This window comes from Ceratosolen solmsi, unplaced genomic scaffold (assembly GCF_000503995.2).
Source record: "Ceratosolen solmsi marchali unplaced genomic scaffold, CerSol_1.0 scaffold47, whole genome shotgun sequence".
Classification (NCBI taxonomy): Eukaryota; Metazoa; Arthropoda; class Insecta; order Hymenoptera; family Agaonidae; genus Ceratosolen; species Ceratosolen solmsi.
The window spans coordinates 1,869,361-1,896,050 of NW_011948419.1; the positions used below are offsets into that span (position 1 = coordinate 1,869,361).

Below are 26,690 nucleotides of genomic sequence, written 5' to 3' on the forward strand. Positions count from 1 at the left end.
GAGCTTTTTAGTCTTTTGAGGATACATTACGTTAAGCTTTGAGCTACTAAATAGTTAACACTCCTATTGACATTATATTTGTTTGTAAAGTTATAAATTATGGAATCGGTAGTGATAAGAGTATCAAAGAACATTAAATTAAATTAAATCTTTAATTATTTTGTTTCAGCGATCTTTCGAACAATTCAGTTTATGATATTGTATAAGATATTAGAAATTAATCAACTTTCTGTTAATGGGTTGAAATTAATGTTAAAAGCATATGAATTACGCAAATTCGTAATTTATTTTCATCGTATAACCGTTATGTTTAAAAAGTGGTGATATTTAAAGAATAAAAATAACTCGCCAGGTAAAAAGGATAATATTTTGAAGAATATACTTATTAAATAGAATTATATTTACACATATTATAAAACTACATTACTAAAATATTCGGAGCCTCGTTATTATTATAAATTAATCTTTTACGCATTTAATTTCCAAAGAAAACAAGCGTTTACAATTATTTATTACTGAATATATCTTAAATTTATTTCAATTATAATCAATACAGTATTCTTGACAATTCACTATAGTAAATAAAATAATAATCACTTAATTCTCGTTGATTTTTGGCACATTAAACAAAATGACAAATTGTAATATTGTCGTAGAAAATATTATATCTATTCAAATAAATTCCATTTGCATAAATTCTAACGCTACAACCCTACGATGTCGATAAATTAGATGGCTAATATATTTTTCAATGCCAAAACGTAAATATATAAATAAAAAAAAAAAAAAAGAAAAAAAAAAACAAAAAAAATTAAAATTAATATTCCAATAATCGAATGCTTCAATTTTAATAAAAAAAGTTCTTCGTTTTTTTATATTACATATTGATAAAAGGCCTTTCACTTTTAGAATTATATATTATTACAATTGTAGATGCATAAAATAACAAATTGCATTTTACTAAATTCTGTTAATCACAAAGCATACCTAACATTACAGTCCTTTGAAAATTAATCCATGACGGAGTATTTATTTGACTGATTAAATTTAAATAAAAAATTTATTCATTTACCACAACAATTCATTAAATCTTATATCAAGTTTTTGATGAAACTATTAAATATTTTTGTCGTCGAGTACTAATATATCAACTGACGTTGATTTATTTTCACACAATTACGAAGATTTTGCACTATCCTATTGGAATGCAGAACTTGAGTAATACTATTTACAAAAAAAAAAATGGATCATTTAATTATAATCTTCGAGTATTTGGAGAAATCATCTGCGGTCCATTATAAGTGAATGGGACATGGCTTAAATGAATTTAATAAGATTTTAATAGATTGCCAAAATTCTTTGCTTTGTTCAATACAAAAGAGAATGAAACAATAGAAAGTCGATGATGCGATCAATCTAAAGAATAATAAGAGCCTTAAAATTAATTAGCCCGAATCTTAACCACATTTTCATGAATTCCTCATGACCACAAATTTTCATGAGTTATATTGATTACAAAATTTTATGCAATTTGTAAGAATATCTTTTAAATCGCTCGTTTGTATGCATATGTACAATAAAAGCATAAGAAATATTTTCATTAAATCATTGCGATTCGTCATTGAATAAGATGCACTTGCTTATTACATTGTAGTTTTGAAAAATAAGAAATGAGAATTGAATCGAGCTTTGGTAAATTGTGGTCAGATGTAAATTACCCAGATAGTCCGTTTCGATTTTCAATCGAAATTAGTTGATGAAATAAAAATTTGTTTTTCAAAAACAGAGAAGAGCGAGAGCGAGAGAGAGAGAGAGAGAGAGAGAGAGAGAGAGTGAGAGAGAGAGAGAGAGTGAGTGAGTGAGAGAGAGAGAGAGAGAGAGAGAGAGAGGGAGAGAGGGGGGGGGGTGAAATAATAGATATCATCGGGTCTTAACGAGGACTTCAAATTTTAGCAACATTTTCCTCGAGAGTGTCGAGCTCGCAAGTTATGGCCTCGGGTAGATCGTCGCCAACTTGAGCGTCAAAGTAATCTCGGAGCTCGACCACTTCCTTCTGCCAAAAATCCTTGGGTAGATTGAACAGTTCCTCGAGATCGATCTTCTCGGGCAAGCCGTTGAGGTCGAGGGAACCCGGCTTGGGCAAGAGTCCAATTGCCGAGTTGACGGCATTATCCTCGCCGTCGATTCTACGTAGAATCCAGTCGAGGACGCGCGAGTTCTCACCGAAGCCCGGCCAGAGGAAGCCGCGCGGACCCTTGCGGAACCAGTTCACGTGGAAGATCGCGGGTAGTTTGGCATTCGGCACTTGCGCCATGCTCAGCCAGTGGCTCAGGTATCGGCCGAAATTGTAGCCAAAGAAGGGTCGCATAGCGAACGGGTCGTTCATTATCACCTTGCCCTGGAAACGAGTTGGGGAGACTTTAGTGGAGACTCATAAGTATTGGTGGCACTTGTATTGGGACATTTTCTTGCTTGATTATTGAAAGAGGAGAGGGAGGAGGTGAAGGAGGTGACAGAATTTCGAAGATGATGTAACATTGCTTAAGCGCAACGACATCCGCTACTTAATACTGAATTTGGATGTCAACTTCTATCTTATTTTGCGATTAATGCTTTTTACTATCTGTTTAATGTTTGAACGAAAAATGCTTTGTAATTTGACGGGAGGAAAGTCGCTCGTTACGGTAATTAAGAGCATCTTGTATATAGACGCTGGTCTTTAATTAATAATTATATTTATCGAAGAGTTGAAACAGTATCAATAAGATTATTAATAATATATTTGCCGGCTGAGTGACGTGTAATGAAATAAAATTTGCAATATTGAAACCGAACAATACTTCAATCATGCGATTCGTACATACGATATTGTTGTTTATTTAAATATATGTTAAAAATGATCTTTATATAACAATGGTCTATTATTTTGTTAGATAATGCTTAAAAATTTGTTTAATTACGATAAAGTAAGCTTAATTTTAACGATTCATAGTACAATGATTTTAGGGGAGTAATTAAGAATATGTTTAAAATTATCAGAGACTTTAAAGGAATGTCAAGATTGTCGGTACAAGAATTGTTATGCTATGTCAAGATAAAGGAGACAGAGAAAAAAATGAACGAGACAGTCCACGACAACAGCTCGTGGTGAGAAAACACTTGCCAAAAGATAAACAAGAAGGGTAGAGAGTGGATATAGAATGGATACATAAACTGTTTGAAATATATATATATATATATATATATATATATATATATATATATATATATATATATAGAGAGAGAGAGAGAGAGAGAGAGAGAGAGAATGATTGATAAGATGTGTATGAAAAGGCTCATTGGATCTTGGAATCTTTGATTCTTGGCTTCGATAAGAGAATCAAAGACCGATAAATAATAATTAATTTAGCAATTTTAACGAAACGCGATTGAGTCGACCAATCAGCGTAAAACAGTTCCCATACACAGCTTAAAACACAGTTTACATATTACATATTTATGGATGGTTCTCGTAACGCGTTCTTCTAACCGAGTGACTGACCTGGTGCTCGGCGGCGGCTGTTGCCTCGGATCTCATGGTGGCCCCGATGAAGACGCCGTGTTGCCAGTCGCGAGCCTGGTAGATAAGAGGTACCCCCTCGGGCCGTCGACCGCCGAAAAGTATCGCATCGATGGCCACACCCTGGGGCTCCTCCCAGCAGGGGTCGATTATCGGGCACTGGCTCGCCGGGGTACAGAAGCGCGAGTTCGGGTGAGCCGCGGTCGTCTTGGAGTCGCGTCCCCAGGCCTTTCCCTGCCAGTCCGTGATCTAAGGCCGTGATTCTGCTTTATTATCAATTTTTCATTTTTCCCGCGATATTGTTATGAGCTAGAGAAGTAGGCAATGGAGGGGGGACAAGCCGAGCTCGATAGAGGGTCATGGTCGTTTCCAGCACTTCCAACGACGAGGCGAGTTTAGTTTAGTATTGCAACCTCTTTTCGCAAATACGTGTCTAAGGAGTAGGTTAAGATGGTAAATTCCGAATGCGAATAAATATGTGAGTCGCAGCTAATATTATGAATTTGCCGCGCCCCAATTATTCCATTGTTTCGAAAAAATCATAACGAATAAAGGTAAGGAAACCGAAAGAATTAAAGACGAATTAATTTAGTATAGAATTCGCATCTTAGAGATATATTACGTAGCAAGTAACTGGCAGCAGAGTGCGCCTCGACAAAAATAGAATTCTACTTGGAAAGCGAAGGTTGAGGATTTGCAACGCTTAGCCGTCTGTCATCCGTCTAATAAAATTTCCCGAAAAATCACTTAAACGTAATGCTTTGTTTATTGGTTTCGTCCGCTAATGCCGAGCATGCAAATAGAATAATAGAAAGTTATAAAAGTATTTTGAAAGGACGGGCAAGCAGTATTTATTTATCTAAGGGTCAGGACAAACCGACCCGCATTACTCAGCATCCTCCTGCGCTTTAACCTGCACAAGGAGTAGGAAGAGCATTTTAACGGGCAGTCTTACCTGAATATCGTCAGCCACCTCATTCTCCAATCCCTCCCAAAAAACGCCGCCGTCGCTCGTCTTTGCGACATTGGTGAAGAGCGTATTCTTAAATATGGCAGCCATGGCGTTTGGATTGGTTGACAAGCTCGTGCCCGGCGCCACGCCAAAAAAGCCATTCTCCGGATTGATGGCCCGCAGACTACCCTGGCTGTCGAATCGCATCCACGCGATATCGTCACCCACGCACTCGACCTTATAGCCAGGTAGGGTCGGCTTCAGCATTGCGAGATTGGTCTTGCCGCAGGCACTGGGGAACGCGGCGGCGATGTACCGCTTCTTACCCTTGGGATTCGTCACCCCGAGGATCTAATATGGAGGGGATCCAGTTTAGACGCTTAAAGTGCATACGTCTTTCGTGGATATGAAGGGCATTAAGGCCGTATTACGTATTACGTGTTACGTGTTACGTGTTACGTGTTACGTGTTACGTGTAACAGAGGCACCGCTAATTCTCGTTAGAAATTAAAAGACATGCGATAGCCATTGCGATAGGTTTGTCGAGACGAGGATGCGTAAACGAGCATGAGAAAACATTTAACGCAAATTGTTATAATTTGTGAAAGGTTTTTGGCTCTGAAAATGAGCTTATACCAATTGCCAATAATTTAAAATTAAAATATTTAATGGCTATTTTCTGGCCATTTGTAGCACACGTATAGTCGCCAGTCAGCCAAGTTGCGTGACATAAATCATAAAATTTTGGCAAGCAGTGAAATTTTTTTACAAATTTTAATCAATTATTTACGTTTCGTTTGTATCGTGGCTTGGATCGTGCAACTCAATTACACGGCGACCAGTACGAAGGAGAAATTTCTACAAATTTTGCATATCCAACGCCGGTAGTCTCCTTATTGATTGATACTTATTCGGACGAATGGTAATTATCACTTGATTGTCACGTGACATGGAAATAAAGTCAACGCCCTCGAGACCGCTCGGGGAGTGTCTCGTAGGTGGGTACATTAATTTTAATGTCGATTCTTACGATAACGTTCTTTAACTATACTGCCGGATAATCAAATAATAGATTTATAATTAATAAGTCTATTTAACGAGCGAGAATCTCAATGTAACGTGAGTGAATATAAATGTACTCGGTCTCGTGTCACATAAACTTAACGTCTCGATATTGAATTTTTAAAATTGAATTTTGAAAGAAATCAGTCTCGCGAACGACGCATAGACAGCAATCGACAATCAACAATCAACAATCAACAACAACAATAGAGACATTAGCAACAATAGCAATAACAGCAATAGCAGCAGAATAAACCTTACGCGCTACTATTTCGATATTATTACGTAATCCAAAGTCCTTTGCTTTCGACGTATGTTTAAAAAAATTTCGTTACATCGAAATGTCATTTGTCGTTATTCATCATTACTCGTTATCGGTTAATGATAAAACAAGGAAGTAATCGTGAGCTGCGATTTATATAAAAGCTCGAATTCACATGGCCATAAAGCAGTGGGACGAACGATCGATGGCCTCGCGGGGCTAAATAATCCGCTGGGAGTAAAAGAGACGCACCAGCATGTGCTCGGCGAGCCATCCCTCGTCCCTGGCGATGGTCGAGCCGATCCTCAAGGCGAAGCACTTTTTCCCCAAGAGGGAGTTGCCCCCGTAGCCACTCCCATAAGAGACGATCTCGTTCGTCGCGGGCTTGTGGAGGATGATGGTGCGCTCGGGGTCGCAGGGCCAGGTCTCGTCGACCCGGAGGCTAGAGTCGGGGCTCGGGACGCCGACCGAATGGAGGCACTTGACAAAGTCCCGCTTATCGAGGCACCGTAGCACGCTCTCCCCCATGCGCGTCATTATGCGCATCGAGCAGACGACGTAGGCCGAGTCCGTCACCTGGACGCCGATCTTCGAGAGTGGCGAGCCCACCGGACCCATGCTGAACGGGATCACGTACATCGTCCGGCCTTTCGTACAAAATACACGATCATTCCCGGGCTTTTGATCCCGACGACTACTGCACTAACCAACAGCCGAGAATCTTAATTCGGCCAGGAAGAGAGACACGGGCCCGGGCCGTCTCTCGTTCGTTTACACGTTAAAGAAAGAAAGATAACAGTGTCATTATACGAAATGAGTGAGCGAGTGAGTGGAAAATTTGAAAATGAAAAAGAAAAGAAAAGAAAAAAAAAAAGAAGAAGAAAAAAGAAAATAAGCGCGACTTAATAATTCATCGACATTACTGATTGTTGTTCACATTGTAAAATTGCACTGCCATCGGCTAGTTGTTTAAAAATTTCTCTAATCGTCGGCGTTTAACAATAATGATAACGATAACGATAACAATAACGATAACAATAACAATAAAAATAACAATAACAATTACAATGACAATAACAACAAATAATAACAACAACAAATAATAACAACAACAACAATAACAACAATAGCAACAATAACAACAATAACAACAATAACAACAACAAGAGCAAGTACAAAAGACCGTATAAATGTCTAAAACCTACCTTTCATGCAATTCGGAAAACGTTCCAATACTGCCTTGTCCATATCGCCCGGTGCGATCCAGTTGCCCAAAGTTCCCTTAATCCCATTGCGAGGAGTCGGAATCGTCTCCTTACCATCGCAAGTGCTGATGAACGTTCTGCTTTCAACGCGGGCTACATCTGCCGGATTCGTCCTTGCTAACCAACTATAATATAAAAGACTAATTAATAATGCGCGCGTAGTAGTTAGTGAGGCATATATTGAACCGCGTGGTGCCGCGCATTGCCAATGCAATCCATCCTGCAATCCATCCCAACGTCTTTGATAAAGATAATCGTACGCGATTGGATGTTCGAACGCGTAAGTAAAATACAGTTGATAAAGTGAAATTCTACGGCCGACGTGCATTTAGGGATTTTGGCTTGTGATGGTTGCGTTATTGGCATACGACAAAAATACAAAGAGTATCGGGATAAGGCTAATGGCGGCATTATTTTGCCGCAGTTACACACAGGAACGACGAGCATCGATATAATCAGATAAAGATGGGCTATTGATCACCATCGGTGACTCGTCCGTCCACGTCAAAACCGGCAACCGATCACTCGCAAGTCCGACGGTTGTAAGTTTCAATTGCAGGAACGAACGAATTGGAAGGCAAAGCCATTCGTGGTCGTGCATCATCGTCAAACTTTCCGTAGTAGCTGATAACGTACGGGAGGGCAGGCAGCCCTTAAGGTCGACTTGGCCGTGGGAAACAACTTGGCTCACCAGTTCTCGTATTTGGGCAGAGCCTGTATGGTGCCCCGGTTCTCCAAGAGCTTGAGTAGCCGCGCGTTCTCCAGGTCGCTGCCGTCGCAGACGTAGACATCATCGGGTCGGCAGAGCCTGACCGCCTCCTCGATGTAGGCGCGGACTTTGGGGGCCAGGGGTGCGCCAGCGCTGCCTCCGGTCACGGGCGTGTCCGCGATCCTCTCGTGCCCGTCGTACTTGGTACTCGAATTTTTTACGGCGTGGCTCACCATCAGCTTGGCCACTCTGCGAACAACGGACGAGCGATTATTGACTTGGCGGCACTCTGTAGAGAGGCGCGTTACCAACACTCGTACGACTTCCGTTTGAGTAATCAATTCGAGACTTGGCGGGGCTTGTCTTTTCTTTTTTTGAAGGGAATGAAGCTTCAGAGGCTTCGTTCCTATTTAGCAAGGGCATTTTAGCCGTCGCTGGCCTATTTCGAGGCGACGATGCTAGGCTACGTAGGTACACGATTTTGCGTTATTAGCCAAGAAATTCCTTATTATTGGCAAAAGGGCGCTTGTATTACGAATTACGAGGCGAATTATGCGCTTCGATGAGACGATTCGACAAAATTCATTTCTAATCTAATTTTGTTGTTAGGGACGTGGCCGTTACTCTATTAAGGTAAGCCTGCAACTTATTGGGGCCTTTTCGAGTGGCTAACGTACCGTAAGAATTTACGTCTCTTAAAACGTAAGTTGACGCCTCGTGCTTGTGAAACGAATAAATAGATAAATAATCATATGTCGAAATAAAAATGAGAAAGTCGTGAAGAAAACTTGTGATAAGGTAGTCTTTTACATTTCTATTAATTGCGTCATACCGCTGGATTAAGAAATATGTGCGCACGTGCGTGCGTGCGTGTGTGTGTGTGTGTGTGTGTGTGTGTGAAGGAAATTTTTGCTTTCTTCCAAATTGTACGAGTAGATGGTAGGCATGAATATTTATTCTATTCGATATATCAACAATTATTAAAATAGAAAGATGCTTTAATGCAATTCTTCTAGAAATATTCGAGAAGATAAATGTTATTCGTCCCCTTTTTTCGTGAGATGGGATGAAAAAAATATTATAATGAAATAACGGAATATTTAATTTTTTCATACGATAGTTTTTTAATTTAAAAACATAGATTAGTATTTATAAGAAAATAGATCGCACTCGAAGTCACTGAATGATGCATCGATGGTTTATCCGCCGAATGTATTTATAAATGAGAATACATAAATTTAAACTGTCTCGTTGAGTATCTTTAACGTCAGAGCTGATGAGCTTTATCGATATTATTTATAAACATAGTTAAGTAAATAAACACTTTTTTATCTTTTTCTTTTTTTTTGTATATATATATTTTTTTTTTTTTTTTTTTTTTTTTTTTGGTATAACAGCCAAATGATTATCGACATTTTCGTATTTTGATATTTAACGACATTATGGGGCGTTGCTTTTACGTCTGGTTACACAAGCGAATAAGCGAGCGATTAATTAATTGATTAATTAATTGTATGCCTCGGCCATCCTACAACATATTCTCCGTTTGAAATTAAAATAAACAAGTGAGGCAACGTTACCATTCTAGAACAGATCTCATCAACTTTTTATTTTAATTCTAGGACCCATTTAATTCACATCAGAGTCCAAGTAGGCCGTGAAAGCAGGCAATTAGACCTCTCTTATCTTCTAAAATTAAAACGCACTAATACAAACATTAACTTATTAGTACATAAATGAGGAAAGCTGAGTTACGTTAAGGCTCTTAATTTAATTTATTTTTAATTGATTTTTATATGATTTTTTTTTTTTTTTTTTTTTTTTTTGTTTTTTTACCCAGACGATAAATAAACAAGAGACAATAAACGAATTCTTTCGCTTGATGATATTTACAAACATTGGCGCAGATCGAATGCTCGTTGGAAAGAAAATATTGCGTTTTACCCAGCCAAGTTCGTACAACTTTTAATAGGAAAAATTCTGAATCGTTCAATTGATGCACGCGCACGCGCTCAAGTTTATTACACATATTACATGATAATAGATTCCGTTATTGTTTTGTTTTGTTCTGTTTTGTGTTTTGTTTTGCCTTTATTATATTTGTTATATTCGTTACTTTCGTGGACGCATGTTTAAATTGGATTAAATAACTTTAAGTAAGATGATTAATTACAAGATTAGATTAACAAGATTTTTCAACAAGATTTTGAAAGCTGCAGTGCATAACTGAAATACGTGAAATTTAAGGGAAGGGGGAACATGATCGCTGTAGCACAACAACATGCATTTAAAATTCTACTAGCAATGACTTTGATTTTTGACTATCTATTATCGTGTCAATGATATACACCGAATGAAGCAAAAGGCAAAAATCATTTTCATTTCCATTTCACGTTTTTGTAGCCGCCGGATTTTTTGAGGCGCTATGAAAATTTGTAATTGTTTGATCGCGATAAATATTTTATAAGCTGTTGGCTCATATAATTGCGATTGAAATTTAATCGGGACTCTTTGATGGTTCAAAACAAACAAAACAAACTACCGCAGAGAGCAATGAAAATGTTGTAATTAAATTTTGAAAATATTTTCTATTCGATAATGCATAAAAGAGAATTTAAACTATCGTGTGTATGCGATTTATAAATATTGGAAAAATCTGTCTATCTTTGCTTATACGACACTCGCATTACTAATAAACTGATATTTGTTTAATAATAATAATTAAAAAATTATATAAGAAAATAATAATAAAATGTATGTATAATTGTCATAGGATTATTAGTAATTATGGAACGCCAAATGGCAATTCAAGCTTTTCGTTTACTCTCTAAAGCAATATATTGCAGCAATCGATGTGATAGCGACAATTCTTGAAACAAAAGGCAAACAGCATCGATTCCGCGCACGTGCACGCGACGTACAATTAACGTTGAAATGCAAATAGCAGGTCCGGTAAGAGCGATGATCACTTTGAGTTAACTATACGAAGTCGTTGATGTTGTTGCGGAAGAAAGCTCGTCGATTATCAACCAATAAACCACTAACAATTTTTACAAGTCAAATTACAATAGCACACCTCGACGACTCATCGTGTATAAATGCGAAATAAGCACTTGAGGAAGAGGCGCGAAAAGAATACCGACTCCGTGAGCGTCATTTCGATGGAAAGTTTACATTCGACGAATTCAATGGGTGCTCCCCACCCCACTCCCCCCCCCCCCCCCCCCCCCCCCCCCCCCCCCCCCCCCCCCCCCCCCCCCCCCCCACCCCCCCCCCCCACCCAAACAAAAGGGTGTCCGTTGCTCAGCTCATGTTCCTTCTCGCGATTCATACACATTTACATTGGACATTTACATTCGTGTTTATGGTTTGCTGAGAAATAATCGTCAAATAGTAACCTCGCCTCCATCTGCCCCGGTGATTATCGAAAAACTCATATGCTGAGATAGATATTGGCGTTTCCGTGCTTTCTTACGTTAAACAACCGAATTTTTAATTCGAGAGATTGTAGACAATTGCGATAAACAAATGGTTCTATCACCATTCATTGTGAGATGAACTCCAACAATTATAGACGATTGCACGCGCAAATCGATTAACAATGCCATTTGCGAGCGTTAAAGCTATTTTTCTTTCTCGAATAGTATTATTAAGATAATACGTAGTGTACGAGAGGCTTTAAAACGAAACAAATTGAGCGAGCATTTTGAAATTTCGTTTCAATAACCAATTGCATAAAGTAGGAGTGAAAGGTGGACTGCTGACTTTTCCGGATTTCAATTTTTTTTTTTTTTTCCTTTTTATTCTTGATTTCAAGCAAGGTCTGCTATCTAACGGGGACTTATTCTCGCTCGATTTTATTATTATTCCACGATCTTTCTTTACACGCTGCCAATTATTTCCCCACGCAAATTCGATTGTTTTCAAATTATAAGGCTATTCACTAATGGCAAATCGTTTGATTAACGAATCGGACTCTTTAATCGCCATATTAAAACTAATCCACTCGTTTACATTAGTTTTCCTATTGTATGTCGAGCATTAAGCCAATGCAAATGAGAAATAACAAATAACGTTGAAATGGGGCAAATGTTATGTAAATCCAGTAAATAAACACGCGAATGCTCCAACCGTTCAATTTTCTCTTTATGAATTCTGATTCGATGCTTTTCGTTATTTAATCGACAATGATACGAGATATGCCGTCAATCATCACTATGTCCAACGTGTTTTCAGATAATACGCAAAAGCATTGAAAATAATCGTCATTTTGACGATAAAAATACGTGTACCCTTTTCTCCAAGAATAATGAAATTATTCACGTTCTATTTCAACGTTCGAGCTTCCAACGTCCCCCAGCAAAATGCCTATTTACACTTTCCCAAGAGTTTCCGTCAAAATGTTCAAGCTAGGAGCACGGAAAATACGAGCGCTTATTTATAATGTGAATATCGGTAGCTTGCAATGCCGACAGCTGAGCTGATTATGTCCGATTGCATTATGCGCGTTCAATGATTAGAAAATCCGTGTTGTGTCGTGAGAAAGAAGCTTTCACTTTTACAGCTCGAATATTCTTGCAGCTGCTGCACGCACACACGCGCTCACGAGATCGTCCGACCCTCCTCATCCTCCCGCCAAACCCGCGGCCACCGCCACCGTCGCCAACGTCAAGTCCTCGCTCAATTACGTAACAATCCTAAGGAACAATTTTCCCTCGTCCCAACCCCGAGTCACGCGACTCACTCTCATCCAATTGCTCATCCAAGCCCGACTAAGTAAGTTAAAGTGCTTACTGCGGGTAGCGCGTCTCCACGGTGATGGGCATCTTGGACTCCCTTCCGCGTTCGACGTGTAAGGATAAAAGGTCGCGTGCACCCCGGTGCCGCTCAATCCCGATCCTCCTCGACAGCGAGCTCCAGTAGTATCGCGACTCCCGCAAGTTTGACCAGCTTGATGTGCGCAACCCCGATCCCAGCCATCGGGCCGTGGACATGTTAGCGGGCGACGACTCGCGCTGCTCCTTTTGTACGCTCGGAAAAGGTCCGCCCGCCGCTTCCCCCGCGGAAAAGCGACGGTGGAGGGGGGCCCAGGCCAAGGCGGTGCGCGCGATCCTCGGACTTCCGGCGGCCGTTTAGCCGACACTAAAAAGTGGAATGGGTCCTGGACAACGGGGAGCGGCTCGCTTGTGCATCGACCATTCCATCCGCACTCTTCTACCTGGACAATCCTAGTTTTCGTTTACGACTAATGACTTCGCGTTATCCGGGCCTATTTGCACACGAGACCGAGTGAGTGAGTGAGTGAGTGAGTGAGTGAGTGAGTGAGTGAGTGAGTGAGTGAGTGAGTGAGTGAGTGAGTGAGTGAGTGAGTGAGCGAGCGAGCGAGCGAGCGGGCGACAGAGAGACAGAGAGAAAGATAGAGAAATAGAGTGCGGGTTTCTCGGATACAACGTTGCCAGAACGAATGCGACGATAAGTAAACGTGTTTACGGGCTATGAGCGCTGATGTACTGATCAATGTAGCGGCACCCGGACCAAGGAGCGACTTTTCGACTCTAGCGAAGGAGAGGCAATATTTCATGTGCAATACCGGACCTTTTGAGAAAAGGACAATTTATTATTGGGTCTTTGACAAAAGCCCATTTACCGGCGAGATGATGAGAATGAGTGAAAGAGAGAGAGAGAGAGAGAGAGAGAGAGAGAGAGAGAGAGAGAGAGAAGTAGAGTGTAGGATGAGTCTCTCGCACTCCTACCTTCAATTTTACTGCTTTCCAGCAGTTGTTTAACGCACAGCTCACCCATCTAGAGCTCGTAATATAATGATAAAAAAAAAAACAAGATTAAACTCAAGAAATTGTAGTTATTGTGTACAAATGCTTCGTTTAATTAATGTCGAGTTTGAAAGCCATGCGTATTTTAAATTTTAAGACGTATAAGCGCATAATTTGATTAATTAAGCGTCTAAAATATTTTCCATCTCTGCACTTATATTAAAATTAAACATTCTCATTGATTGAACTGATTTATGAAATTCAAAGTTTCAAAAGCCATGACTAATTTCCTGTTGACGAACAAGTTCAGGTATAAGTGAGATTTTACAATGCGCTCGGAACTCCATTATCGTATTGTAATCACATAAGTCACCAGACTCTTATCAGCGCTTAAGATAATGCATTTTTATTTATTTGTTCATGATTTTATAAATTTCAAACGATTCATTAATAAGTCTAAGGCACAACGCTTTTGTCAGATGTCATGATAAACTTATATTATTTTAAGCTAATTTTTGTCCAATAATTTAATAGCACAATATTTTATATAATGATTTCAGAACATTGTATCATTAAATTATTTGCAAAATTACATCGATTTCAAGAAGATAATAGGAAAAATGGTTATATATATTTTTCTATATTTTTTAATAGGATTATACGCTGTTGCTTGATGTTACTAAGTATGTTTATATATTAATTATGACAATGAGAATTTGAATTAGCTAAGTCATAATATCATTACATATTGGAAAATAATAATTCACATCTTTGACGTGATTGTTTTAAAAAAATTTTACTTTCTCATACGCGAAAATTCGAATGTTTATTTTGTACTTATATAAGGTATGAGTCTATTTTAATCTAATTGGTTAATAATTTTTAAGACTAATTGTCTCAATAATTTGTTTCAAGAATTTCTAATCACAATAAGCCGTTCCTTCGAAAATTCGATTTAAATACTTTATTTAATGTTTTTTGTTATTAATGACGATTCGTAGAATTCTTAGCATATATTACGACATTTATTTGATGCAAATCAAGTTATACTGACGTATTGTTTTTAAAAAATATCGTACTTTTGAATTATTATTAAGTCTTTTATACTTATATGAAAATAGCATAAACTTCAAAAGAAATATTTCAATTAAATCATAATTAATCATTCAGTTTATATAAATTTATACAATAGATACTTTCACAATAAGTATATCTGATAGTTTTATTAAATATTTAATGTTCCTTTGGTTAAAGATATTTTAACCTTTTTCTTTAACCTTTAACTTTTTTGCTTTTTTTTTCAATCGAGGAACACCTACACAAGTAAAAATGCAAAGTTCTAGTTATTCTGAGTCAAAATGTAACTTAAATAAAAATTTATATTTTTCGTTAAGAAAATTATGATCCTTTTAAGAAAATCTTGTTCTCTTTATCTACAATCAATGAGAACGGCCAGTAATTTAATGAGGCATTTTTTAAATACATAATGATGGACAATATGATATTACAAGAAGGATGTTTGTAATGCTGCAAAAATAGTAACAGGATATTCTTTTGCTATCTAGTGACACGAATTTAATCGTATAATAATCGATTTGATCAAATGGTTAATGAATAAACAGCACAGGCAGAACTATAGTATAAAAATCTAGCGTCATAAACATAAAAACTTGTCACTTGAATAAAGACGAGTTTTAATTATTGCTTAAATAACGAGCGCTCAACATTGTCGAAAGAAGGAAAGAATTTATAATGGGCAAAGAGAAGTGGTAAAGGATAGTTGGTGCTGCAAAGTGGCGTAATAGATTACCGAGGCATCCTTCCAAACTCCGCTCGCATTGGTAATTACAAAATATAGACGTTGGAGCTAGAACTTGGCGGCAATGACCGATGAAATGGTATGGTAAGATCGAGAAGCAGTGTCTTCATCGAGGGACAACTGGTCGTTGGCATCGGGGATGAGAGAGAGAGAGAGAGAGAGGGGGGGGGGCGGGAGACATGTCCAGGCTACATGTAACTGATAGCTGCTAGGCTGCTGATAAGAAGCATCACCGCCTTTTTTCCAGTCGCTCACTCGCTCGCATTAAACCGGGACGACCGCTTATCGCATCATTGAACGGAATTTCTCGGAAGGAGGCTGTATGTATTGTCCTTGGTTAGTCCACATAGTGCATTCATATCGTTTCTGTGTGCATTTTAAGTCATCCTTCGAATGAAGAGAGAGATAGATAGATAGATAGAGAGAGAGAGAGAGAGAGAGAGAGAGAAATCTAGCTAAGATAAGGAATATACAATTGTATAAAACTTATGTATGTACCTTCTCCTTATCCTCTGCCCCGTCAAATTCAAATTCTACCCTCCTTTTATCAAACTGACTGTTATAATTGACAATATGAATTGTAATTGAATAGAAGTAAAAAGTATGTTTCAGTAGGATGGTAATTGTAGAAATTAATGATATAGTTTAAGAATATCAAAATAATAATATCAAATCTCGTTACAATAAGAATTTATCTACAAAACTGCTATCAAAGATTTTGCATAGTTTTATAAAATACGGTGCTATTTTAAAAATATCAATATAATTCAAATATGTGAGAAGTCAAAAGCATGCAGTAATGCAATAAATTTTTTAAAATATAAATTTAAATTAATAAGATATTCGTTTAATATAAGATAGAATGGAAATAAGGTCGATTCATTTAAAATAAAACTAATAATAACCTCATGATAAATTAATCTGTAATATAAAATACATAAAAATCAATTTTTATTGTAATCTATTGTTAAAATTTTATGATAAGCATATTAAATAATTTTCATAACATCAAATTCTTATTGTCTTGGATGAAAGTACTTTGATGCACGTGATCTTAAATAATTAATATTACTTCGACTAATAATTTTAGAACCGTTCAGAATCCATTTTATTTGATTCATTGGGAAACATTAAATGTTTCCACTTTCTTCTAATTTCGATATAATTTTAAGATTAGTGATAGAATATAATACAATAATACTTCCATTTTTAAACGATAGTACTATCAGAAGTGCATATTGAAGGTGTTTACTTTATTTTAATTCTTAATATACTTTATTTTGTAAATATAACGTAAATAATTACGGTATTTTGTATCTTAAGAGTAGATGATTAAGAATTCAAAGCCCATCGCGATTATTTTAATGTACGCGACAAAACAATGATTAACGAACAAACGTTTCGTAAGATTCTATGAAAAGTGTAAATAAATTTCAACTTAAATATAACAAAATGTTTTTACCAATTCATATAAAAAAAATTTGTTTTTTTTTTTATCTGTTTTATTACTTCTAAACTTTGATGTTTAAGTATTAAAAATAGGTTTTTCCAATTTTTGCAATTTATTACAGATATATAAAACTTAATATAATTCAGTTATAATAATATTATATATATATATATATATATAACGGGTAAATTATGCAAGAATAATATTTTTCGTAAACATTAAATTGAAATGTTATTTTTTTAAGATAATGCAATTAACTAGGCCAAGTACGACAATTTCAATGAGAAGAATTCCAGTTTTTTATTAGCAAAAGCGTACTATTATGAAAAGAATATAAAAATAAATAAATTATTAATTTTTTTTTACCTTTTATTATCAATTTAGCAACTTGTAAAACATAATTTATATTGTTATATGTAATTTATTAAAATCATTTTATGCACTGCTACTCTATTTTTAAATGTTTTATTTTTCAAAACGTTTAAAAAAAAAAATGAAAAATAAGAAATTGAAATTCCGATCGATGATCATAATGTAAAATCACCATTAATTTTATAAAGTTGCGTATTTAATTCATAACTAAATGTACAAAAAATGTTGTTATCAATTACGAGACTATAAATATAAATTTTCAATAATTTATTAAAACTTTAGTAATTATGTCTATTTGTATCGACAATATTATAAAATTCATTGATTTTTATTAAGTGCCGAATTGATAGTGATAATCATAGTCATGATTTACTTTAACATAATTTTTTCCCTTCTTTTTATATTTTGGTAAATATATTTGAATAATCGTGATGAACTTTGAGTCTGGAGTAAGATAATGCATACTGCATTCGTATTGGTTAACGCTAGATCAAGCCCGCCACGGTTTACTCGAATTGCCAATGCTTTAATTTTAATTTCCGACTTAAATTTAAGAATATTAAATATTTAATGTTTTTTGTTATTAATGATGATTCGTAGAATTCTTAACATATATCAATACATTTATTTGATGCAAATCAAGTTATACTGACGTATTGTTTTTAAAGAATATCGTACTTTTGAATTATTATTAAGTCTTTTATACTTATATGAAAATAGCATAAACTTCAAAAGAAATATTTCAATTAAATCATAATTAATCATTCAGTTTATATAAATTTATACAATAGATACTTTCACAATAAGTATATCTGATAGTTTTATTAAATATTTAATGTTCCTTTAGTTAAAGATATTTTATAAAACATTAAAATATATACATAAAAAATTAACAAATCACAAAATCACACAAAATTTTGCCCTTTACAATAATTTAATTTAATCAAAGTTAAATTTTTTTGAATTAAATTTTCTTTCTTAAATTGTTAATTAAAGTAATTATTAAAAATAATTCAAAAGTATAATATTTTTTTTTTAGTAGAATATAGCATTTGATTTAATAGGAATATAGATGATTTAGATGCATTTAAAATGTAATAAATCAATATATAAATAAATATATCAAATAATTTTTAAAATAATTAATGCAGTATTTCATTTAATTCAGAAATATTTAAGGATATTACAATTACTTATTGAACTGCTGTATAAATACAATTTAACTATCAAGTAGTAGTAATCTAGTTATTCATTAAATTCATTATAAATAAATAAATAATATAAATAAAGCAAACTGATATTACAATAATTGCTTTCATTACCTATAATCGATTATATATATAAATATCTTATAGTTATTACTGATCGTAAGAATTGTACAGTAATTTTTAAAATACTTTCGATTTTATAATTTCAATATACTTAAATAAAATATTGGATTCAAGTCTATATACTTTTATGAATGTTTTCTCTTCATTCTAAAAGTTTTTTGTCTTACGGAATCGAATCTTATAATCATTTTTCAATAAATGACATTTATTTCTGAATATTTGGATATATATTATGCTACTTTTTATTATGTTTTATTATCAGATTATTTAAAAAAAACAGTAATTACATTCATAAATAACTTTCATCTCCTAATTCATGTACAGAGATGCTTAGTACTAAAATGATTTATTTGCACACATATCTTTCGATAATGAATTAAGTTATAGGTTAACATAATTATTAATTGAATTCCAGTTAAAATGAATATTAAATCCCATTATTCATCAAATTTTAATGCAGTTGGAAGGTAATTCATTAATTTTGCAAAAAATATAAAATGAAGTTATTTGACTTGTAACATTAGGAAGGTAAAATGTTGTGTATAGAAATCTAAATTTTTGTATATGTTTTATGGGGCTGTGAACAGTTCGTAGACTAAAAATAGTTTTTTAAAAATTTATTACAAGCTTGATATAAATAATTATAATATTATTATAAAAATTAATATAAAAATTTTATAATAATTTATGTACTTGTATCTCATACTGAATACTATAGTCTTCTAACTATTATAATGATATTGCAACATTTAATATGCAATAGTAAAACAATAACTTATTGTTTTTGAATATTTTTAAAAATTATTAAGATATTTGGCATTAATTTCGAAGAAAAAATTTTTATTATTATAATATCAATTGCTTGGAAAAATATTAATTTGTAAACAAAATTACCTATTTAGCATTTTACTTCTATGTAACATTAATTTAATAATGCATAATTTATTTCGCCAATAGAAATAGTTGGTACTGTATTATTTTGGAATATTTTTTGATATTGAAGTATAAACTTCAATAAACAACTGTCTCTTTCTCTTTCTATTCAAGAGCTACATATATCAAAAGACATTTTCATTATTAGATTACACTATTGATTTAAAATTTCATTAATTTAATTACTAAAAATTTAAATAATAAAAATATTGATTGAATGGATTTCGATTGCTTTTGATTTCATTACATATCAGTTAAAACTTTACGTGTTCTACCATTCTGTGATTAATGTATTGGATATTAGTAATGATAATATTGAAATAAAAGAAAAATACTTTTAAAAAGTTAGAAATAAAATTATAATGGCTGATATGCAATCAAATAAATAACAATAAAATTTATTTTAGGTGTAAATAAATAATAATCTTTGTATACATCAATAATTATTAATGCCAGGAAATTTAAAAAATAGATTTTTGATAAAAAATTAATTTTTGGTGACTGCCGTTCGTAAAAAAAAAGGTGTATATTACTATTCTTGAATTATATCGATTATTTGAATTAATTTTAATAATTTCTTGTAAAATATTTAATGATATTTGAACCATTACAAATTGTAAATCTAAAACCTTTTGTTCGATGAAATATTGCAAGCATAATATATATTTCTATTTACGAAGCCTTATTAGGATACTGAGTAATGTAATTTAGCAATTTCATAATTCTTCATTCATTTTCTAACAGTGCTAATATATTATAATATATTATATATCAGAAATTCACATTATCATAATAATGCAATTGACTTATTAATGTATTCACATGTGTCGTGTAATTGCACGTGGCAATCACTTATCTCTTTGCAACGTAATTTTACGTAAGAATCAAATGTACATATAAAACTCTTTTATATTGGAGCACTAATTCTTAATAATTGTAATTTTTTATAGTTTAAAAAAAATAAAAAAAAATTTAATTTCTTAAAGTTATACGTTTTAGCGATTGTAAGTATTTATTTATTATTTTAACAATGTATATGAATTACAAATTTAAAGTTGAATTTCAGTGAGATAGACAATTTAAATGCTTTTATCTAGAAATAGTCAACTCAATCAAGATTATACGTAATGCTGAATGAAGGTCGTAGTCTGGGTTAATGTCAAGATTGATTAATTTTCTCCAGCATAAGAATATATCAAATACAATTGCAATCCAAATATTAACGAATATTTTACATTGGCCAAGACTTTATAATAAGTAATACAATATTTGGTTAAACATGTAATATCTTGTTTTTTTTTTGTTTTTTTTTTTTGTTGAAATTACAACACTAGACGCTTTAATAAGTTTTTATTAATAATTGTACTAGGAAATAATACGCAGTTAGTGATGCGCGTGCGAACTTTAATAAAACGATATCAGTTAATGGTATTATATACTGTTGAATATTACTCATACGACAATGTGGAATGTATACATTTTTGTAATATGACAAACAAAGAATTCATACTAATCAAGGGTTTCGATTAATGATAGTTGTTCATGCGTATTTAAAGAAAATTCTTTATTCAAATAATAATGAAGGTTATATTAATTTAAAACAATAAAATAGTACTTTATTACAAATAATAAACGAATATTTACTTTATGAAAGTATTACCTTTAGTTGGTTTTATAACATTATTATACGAAGTAATAAGAAATAGTTATTCTTTATATTGTTAATAAGATTCTTTATAAATTTTACAAACACTAGTATCGAGTATTTCCTGCACTTGTTTATAATTTGATAGATTGGAAAAGTATGAGAATGCTTTGATTATAATTTTTTAATTGTGTGACAAATATATATATATATATATTAACATAAATTAAATGGGAGATTTATTAAAAAAATTTTTTTCATTGTTTAAAGAATAAAAATACGTACGCATTAATTAAATAATTTCTTAATGTACCAGCAACTATAAATACCACTGGTCATGAATTACACCGTGCGACATAAAACAAAGAAAATTGCATTTTGTGCATATAATTGTAAGTTAAAAGTATATCAAAAGCAAGATAACGATGAGCCTTTAAAATTAAATTAAGTAAAACTTGTTTTAATAATGTACTAATAAGAAAAGCATTTCAACTTGGGGTCACATAACTTGGTGAGATGATATCCAATACAAAATAATAAAATTAATCATTTGTTTTTAATTTGATTTAAAATATATAACGAAGCGAAACATTAAGATTATTATTCAGAAATATTATAAATCAATCCATACTTTCAGAAAAATACTATTAATATTTAATACGACTCTAAGTAAGTAAATATATATATATATATATATATATATATATATATATATATTGGTTACATTTTTATATTAAAATTTATTATACAAAAATAATAATATGTAATAATTTAACAAATGTTATATACGTAATTATAAAAATATTTAGTAAAAAATGTTTAAATTATATTAGTCTTATCAATGATTCTAATAAGTAAAGAAATTCTTGTGATCGATATTAATAATACAAAGAATTGCAATAGAATTCTTCATTTAATATTAAACAATTAATAAAATTTAGAAAAATAAGCACAGAATTTTATATAAAATGTGTTGTAAAAATAAATTCTTACAATTTACTGTGCAATTAATTTTTTGAATGCATTAAAACTATTTGAAAATAGTAAATTGAAAATAAATATTGAGATGAATTGTTTGTAGTGTTTTTATACTATGTCATGCATATATTAAAATAAAATTATACTTATGATAAGAAATGATAAAACTCTTATTTTTATAAAATGCTAATTTAAATTACATTAAGAAATGAAGTTGAATCAAAAGCTTTTCCGACTCGCTATTTAATGTAAAAGTAATTTATAATTCACATATATCACAACATATTTAAATTTATATAATTTTTTTTCTAGGCTATAAAATAAACTAGTTTTTCGCTAATTATTTGTTATTGTAAATAATTAGGTGTAATAATGATAATTATCATTCATTTTATTTTATTTAAACTTCGATTAAAATGATTACAAGATCATAAAAATTACGAAGTTCGTGTATAATTAAGAATATTGTTTCTTTAAACTTTTTGTCTATATAATAAATACATTTATTGATTATGCTTTTCCTTATTTATAAATTTATAAAACAATTATTATTGTCATTAGAATTCATTGTGCACAGATAATAATGATACAAACATATGAAATACCGAAATTAGTTAATGAAACGGCTAATTAGTGATACGACATTCGAATGTATCACGTTTTTCCTATATTCTTTGTGAGTATTACCAATTTCATTAAAGATTTAAAAGATTTTTAAATTGATCTGTAATAAAGACTTTTCTTTTACTACTTTTCTCGCAATCTTTCATAATATTATTGAAAATTTGATCTATACTTAAAAAATTCTTCTTCTTAATTCACGTGAACAAATCATTAAAGTTTGTATTTTTTTAAATAAAAGTCGAAATATAGTAGATAATTATCAAGAATTAATGCTTAAAAATTGATTATTCATAGATGTGAGAACATTTTTGAGCAGCGAATTCAATCGAATGGTAGTCACTTGGTATTTGAAAAATTGAAAGAAAATTGTTGTTTTTATATCGCATGTTATCTTATATATTTTCCGTTATGTTTAATTGTTCGATGAAATTGTTCGATGTCTCGGCACGTAGATAAGCACAGAACTTTAAGAATATGATTTATTCGTGTACCAATGATATTCAAAATTATTTTAATCTTTAAAAATAAATATTTATATCCCTATAAATGATGAAATCAATTTCTCTATTTCATGGTGTTGATTGTATTTTCACTATTGAGCTAATAACTATTATATTACAAATTTTTTATCGAAGAATAATTTGACCATTGAGAAATGAAATTTTTTGTAAAAAATTGATCGCATTAGTTGCACAAAACATTATTTTTCCTTTCATTGATAGTATTCTATGTACTTTTATTGATATCTATAAAAATATATAATTAAGAAAAATTTAATTATTTATTATAAAAAAAAAAACTAATGAGCAAGTAAATTGTTCATGTATTTGGGTGTGTTTGGACAATTATTCCATGTTTATTATTTTTAAATATTTTTTTAATTCTGCTGGAATTAAAGAAAATACTGTTTATACGTTATGTAATTTGATTTAAATACGCAATAATAATTATACATTAATTACGAAAACTATTGAGTAATATTATTGGTTAAGTATTATATTAATGATTATTATCTATTGGTTAAGTATTATATTAATAAAAATATTATCTATACTTCCATATCTTATGTAATTTTATTTTTATTTTATTTACTGCATTAATTTTGAAATGCTAAAAACTATTTGTCTGTCAACGCTCTTATATAGCAATGGATTCACGAAAGCTCAATATGATATAAACATAAATATGTAAAAAAAATAATTATATAACAAATTATAATATAAAATATATTTAAATTAGTAAGAAATATTAGAGACAATATTTCTTGTCTCTTGTTATGTTTTCGACTTACAAGACAGGAATGAAACAAAGTCAACAAATAAATTTCGTAATACTAATCATGAGAACGCGGGGGTTCAATCATCAAAAAATTGATAATTCTTTAAAGTATTGCAGTATGCATCAATGTCGTCGTTGTTATTAATCAAAACTTATTAATATACAATGGTTAAGATACGTGCTCAATAGGTTTTGCAAAATTTTATTGTTTCAATGAATAATTGATTGAAATGAATACGATTTCTATATATTATTAGCGATAAGAAATTTAGTTACAAAAATTTCTTCCGATTAATATAATTAGTATAGATTACTTACAGACTGCATAATCTTGTCTACAAAGTATTTCTGCTTGGAAATTTTTAAATGTGTGTGTGTGTGGGTGTGTGGGTGTGGGTGGGTGTGTTAAAATTATTTGTTTAGAATTTATAAATTCTATTGAAATGCATTGTATATTTAGTTTATTAAAGAATCGACTAAATTTTATAAACATATATATGATTTTATTAAATAAATATTTTCATATAAGAGTAATTTGGAAATATTAACATTTTTTTTATATTTTAATAATTTCTAATATATTTGCATATTTAATTGAAATATTTTTTGCATTATTTATTTTTTTAAATCGTAATTTTTAAAAGATTATATTATATTAATAAAATCAGATTTTTATAATAGAATGCATGATAACTGTATATTAGAAAAATTCATCAATGTTATATTAGTAAACAATTAGTTATGAATACGTCTGTAAGTAGATCGTAAAATGTTTCTATTATGATAAGAAACTTTATACTGATAATTTTCTTGAGAATATCTTATAGAAAATTTTTATTTTGTTTATAATAGTAAGATATTTGTATTAAATTAGGAATAATATTTCAATTTAAATTACAATTATTAAATCTTTTTTCATATTAAATAATTATTGTTATGTGTGATGAATGTATATAAATATATAAATTATAAATATGCTTTAACGGCACAATAAGAATATGACAATATTTTAATAAGAATTTTATATTTAATAAAAATTTAAGACACTTTCAATATGTCAAATGTACATTAAATTTTATAAATATATAATAAATTTAATATGCAAGTTATTATATCGTAATCGTAAGTGAACTTATGCATTGATCAATTATGATTTTAATTACATCATAGTACTTACATTCATAAGAGTTTCAATGCGTGCGCATAAATTAAATTATAACGATAAATATTTTTTGGTATAATGAATATTGATTCAAGTTGTGCTTTTTTAATTATTTTAAATATAAATGGTTAAAAAATTAGTATAAAAAGTTGAACAATTCTATAAAGAAAATCTATATATCTATGTATATTTATAAACCTAGATTTGTTTAATCTATGATATGTAAATAAGCATTTTTATTTTCATTAATTTAATTAATTAATCATAATGTTTATCATAAATTATTTATAGATATTTTTAAACAGATAATTCTTAAAAACGATACAAACATATTTTAAGTTGTATAATAATACAATCCGTATTAAAAAACTAGATATAAATTAAAATGAAGCAAATGATTAAAAAAAAAAAAAAAAAAGTATTATAGTATAAAAATTAAAAAATACAGTTTAATATTTTCGTACATGAAATTATAGAATAACAATAATAATACTTATAATGCGTTTTTTTTTCATTTAAAATTTATCTTTTGTTTTACAGTAATTTCTAAGTTGCATTGCGTAATGAAATTCTAGGAAGTCGGCACAAAAATAATGAATAAATTCAAGTTTTGAAAAAGACTCTCATATCTGTATTTGTCTCTCTCTCTCTCTCTCTCTCTCTCTCTCTCTCTCTCTCTCTCTTCCACAGTTGCCGTCGATGTCGTATATGATATAATAATTGGTTGAAGAAGAATATAACAATTTTACATTAATTTTTGAATATTACAATATTTTGTTGGCAGGATTTTTAATTTATTTGAACTATAAATATAAATAAAAAATCAAGACATTTTTATATATTAACATATATAAGAATTTTAATTGCAATTTATTATAAATAATTATAAATTATAATACCGATAAGTACTTGATAAGAATTACCTGAACTGAAGCAATAATTATATATATATATATATATATATATATATATATATATATATATAAATATTTCCGTAGACAATTATTTATTTCGAAGAACCGTTCGTTTTTCTTTCCGTCTTCGTTTATATAATTATCTTTCTAAATACCAGAACTACGCTTCAAAAACGAAATATAAAGATATTAAGAGGCTGTCGTCTATGCGCTCGCTAATGTTTTGTGAAAATAAAGACTTGCCAAAACATAGGTTGTCTGTCCATTTAAAATAAAATAACGATATGACGAATGGTGTCAAAAGTTTATTAAAAGTCGCAGATGATAATCGGTTCATTGACACATCATTTAAAAGCTTTATGATTACAGCGGAAATCATTGACTCCTAATGTTTCCATTTAAACAAAGGTTGGTCCGCTTTATCGATAACGGAGGATGAAAACAAACATGAGACATTGTCTAATTGTTGGACTCTGCTCACACAAGCGATATCCTCTCTTTTTCCCAGTTATGTAAGGAGTGTCGGCGGCGGGACAGTCATCGGGCAGTGTAAGACGGGGACTGGGGGCGGGCGGGCGGGCGGGCGGGGGGGATGGGTGGGTGG

At 31.6% G+C, this 26,690-nt stretch overlaps 1 protein-coding gene across 1 annotated transcript; it reads right to left on the bottom strand.

Annotated features, from left to right (window-relative positions):
- Positions 1-1,910: 1,910 nt before the first annotated feature.
- On the bottom strand, positions 1,911-13,116 carry LOC105360529 (phosphoenolpyruvate carboxykinase [GTP]). Its single transcript, XM_011497449.1, has 7 exons — positions 12,604-13,116; positions 7,792-8,058; positions 7,041-7,225; positions 6,088-6,482; positions 4,515-4,862; positions 3,542-3,808; positions 1,911-2,398 (listed from the first exon to the last, which is right to left on the bottom strand). The coding sequence occupies exons 1-7, from the start codon at positions 12,801-12,803 to the stop codon at positions 1,943-1,945; spliced, it is 2,118 nt and encodes a 705-aa protein (XP_011495751.1). The 5' UTR covers positions 12,804-13,116; the 3' UTR covers positions 1,911-1,942.
- Between the last annotated feature and the right edge of the window lie 13,574 nt (positions 13,117-26,690).

Bases quoted from the DNA above. Each gene is read 5' to 3' on its own strand.
- LOC105360529 (XM_011497449.1), bottom strand. From the start codon at position 12,803: ATGTCCACGGCCCGATGGCTGGGATCGGGGTTGCGCACATCAAGCTGG. The intron at 7,226-7,791 runs GTGAGCCAAGTT...TTTATATTATAG, and splicing joins CTGCCCAAATACGAGAACTG to TTGGTTAGCAAGGACGAATC. The intron at 3,809-4,514 runs GTAAGACTGCCC...TCACGGCCTTAG, and splicing joins AGGTGGCTGACGATATTCAG to ATCACGGACTGGCAGGGAAA.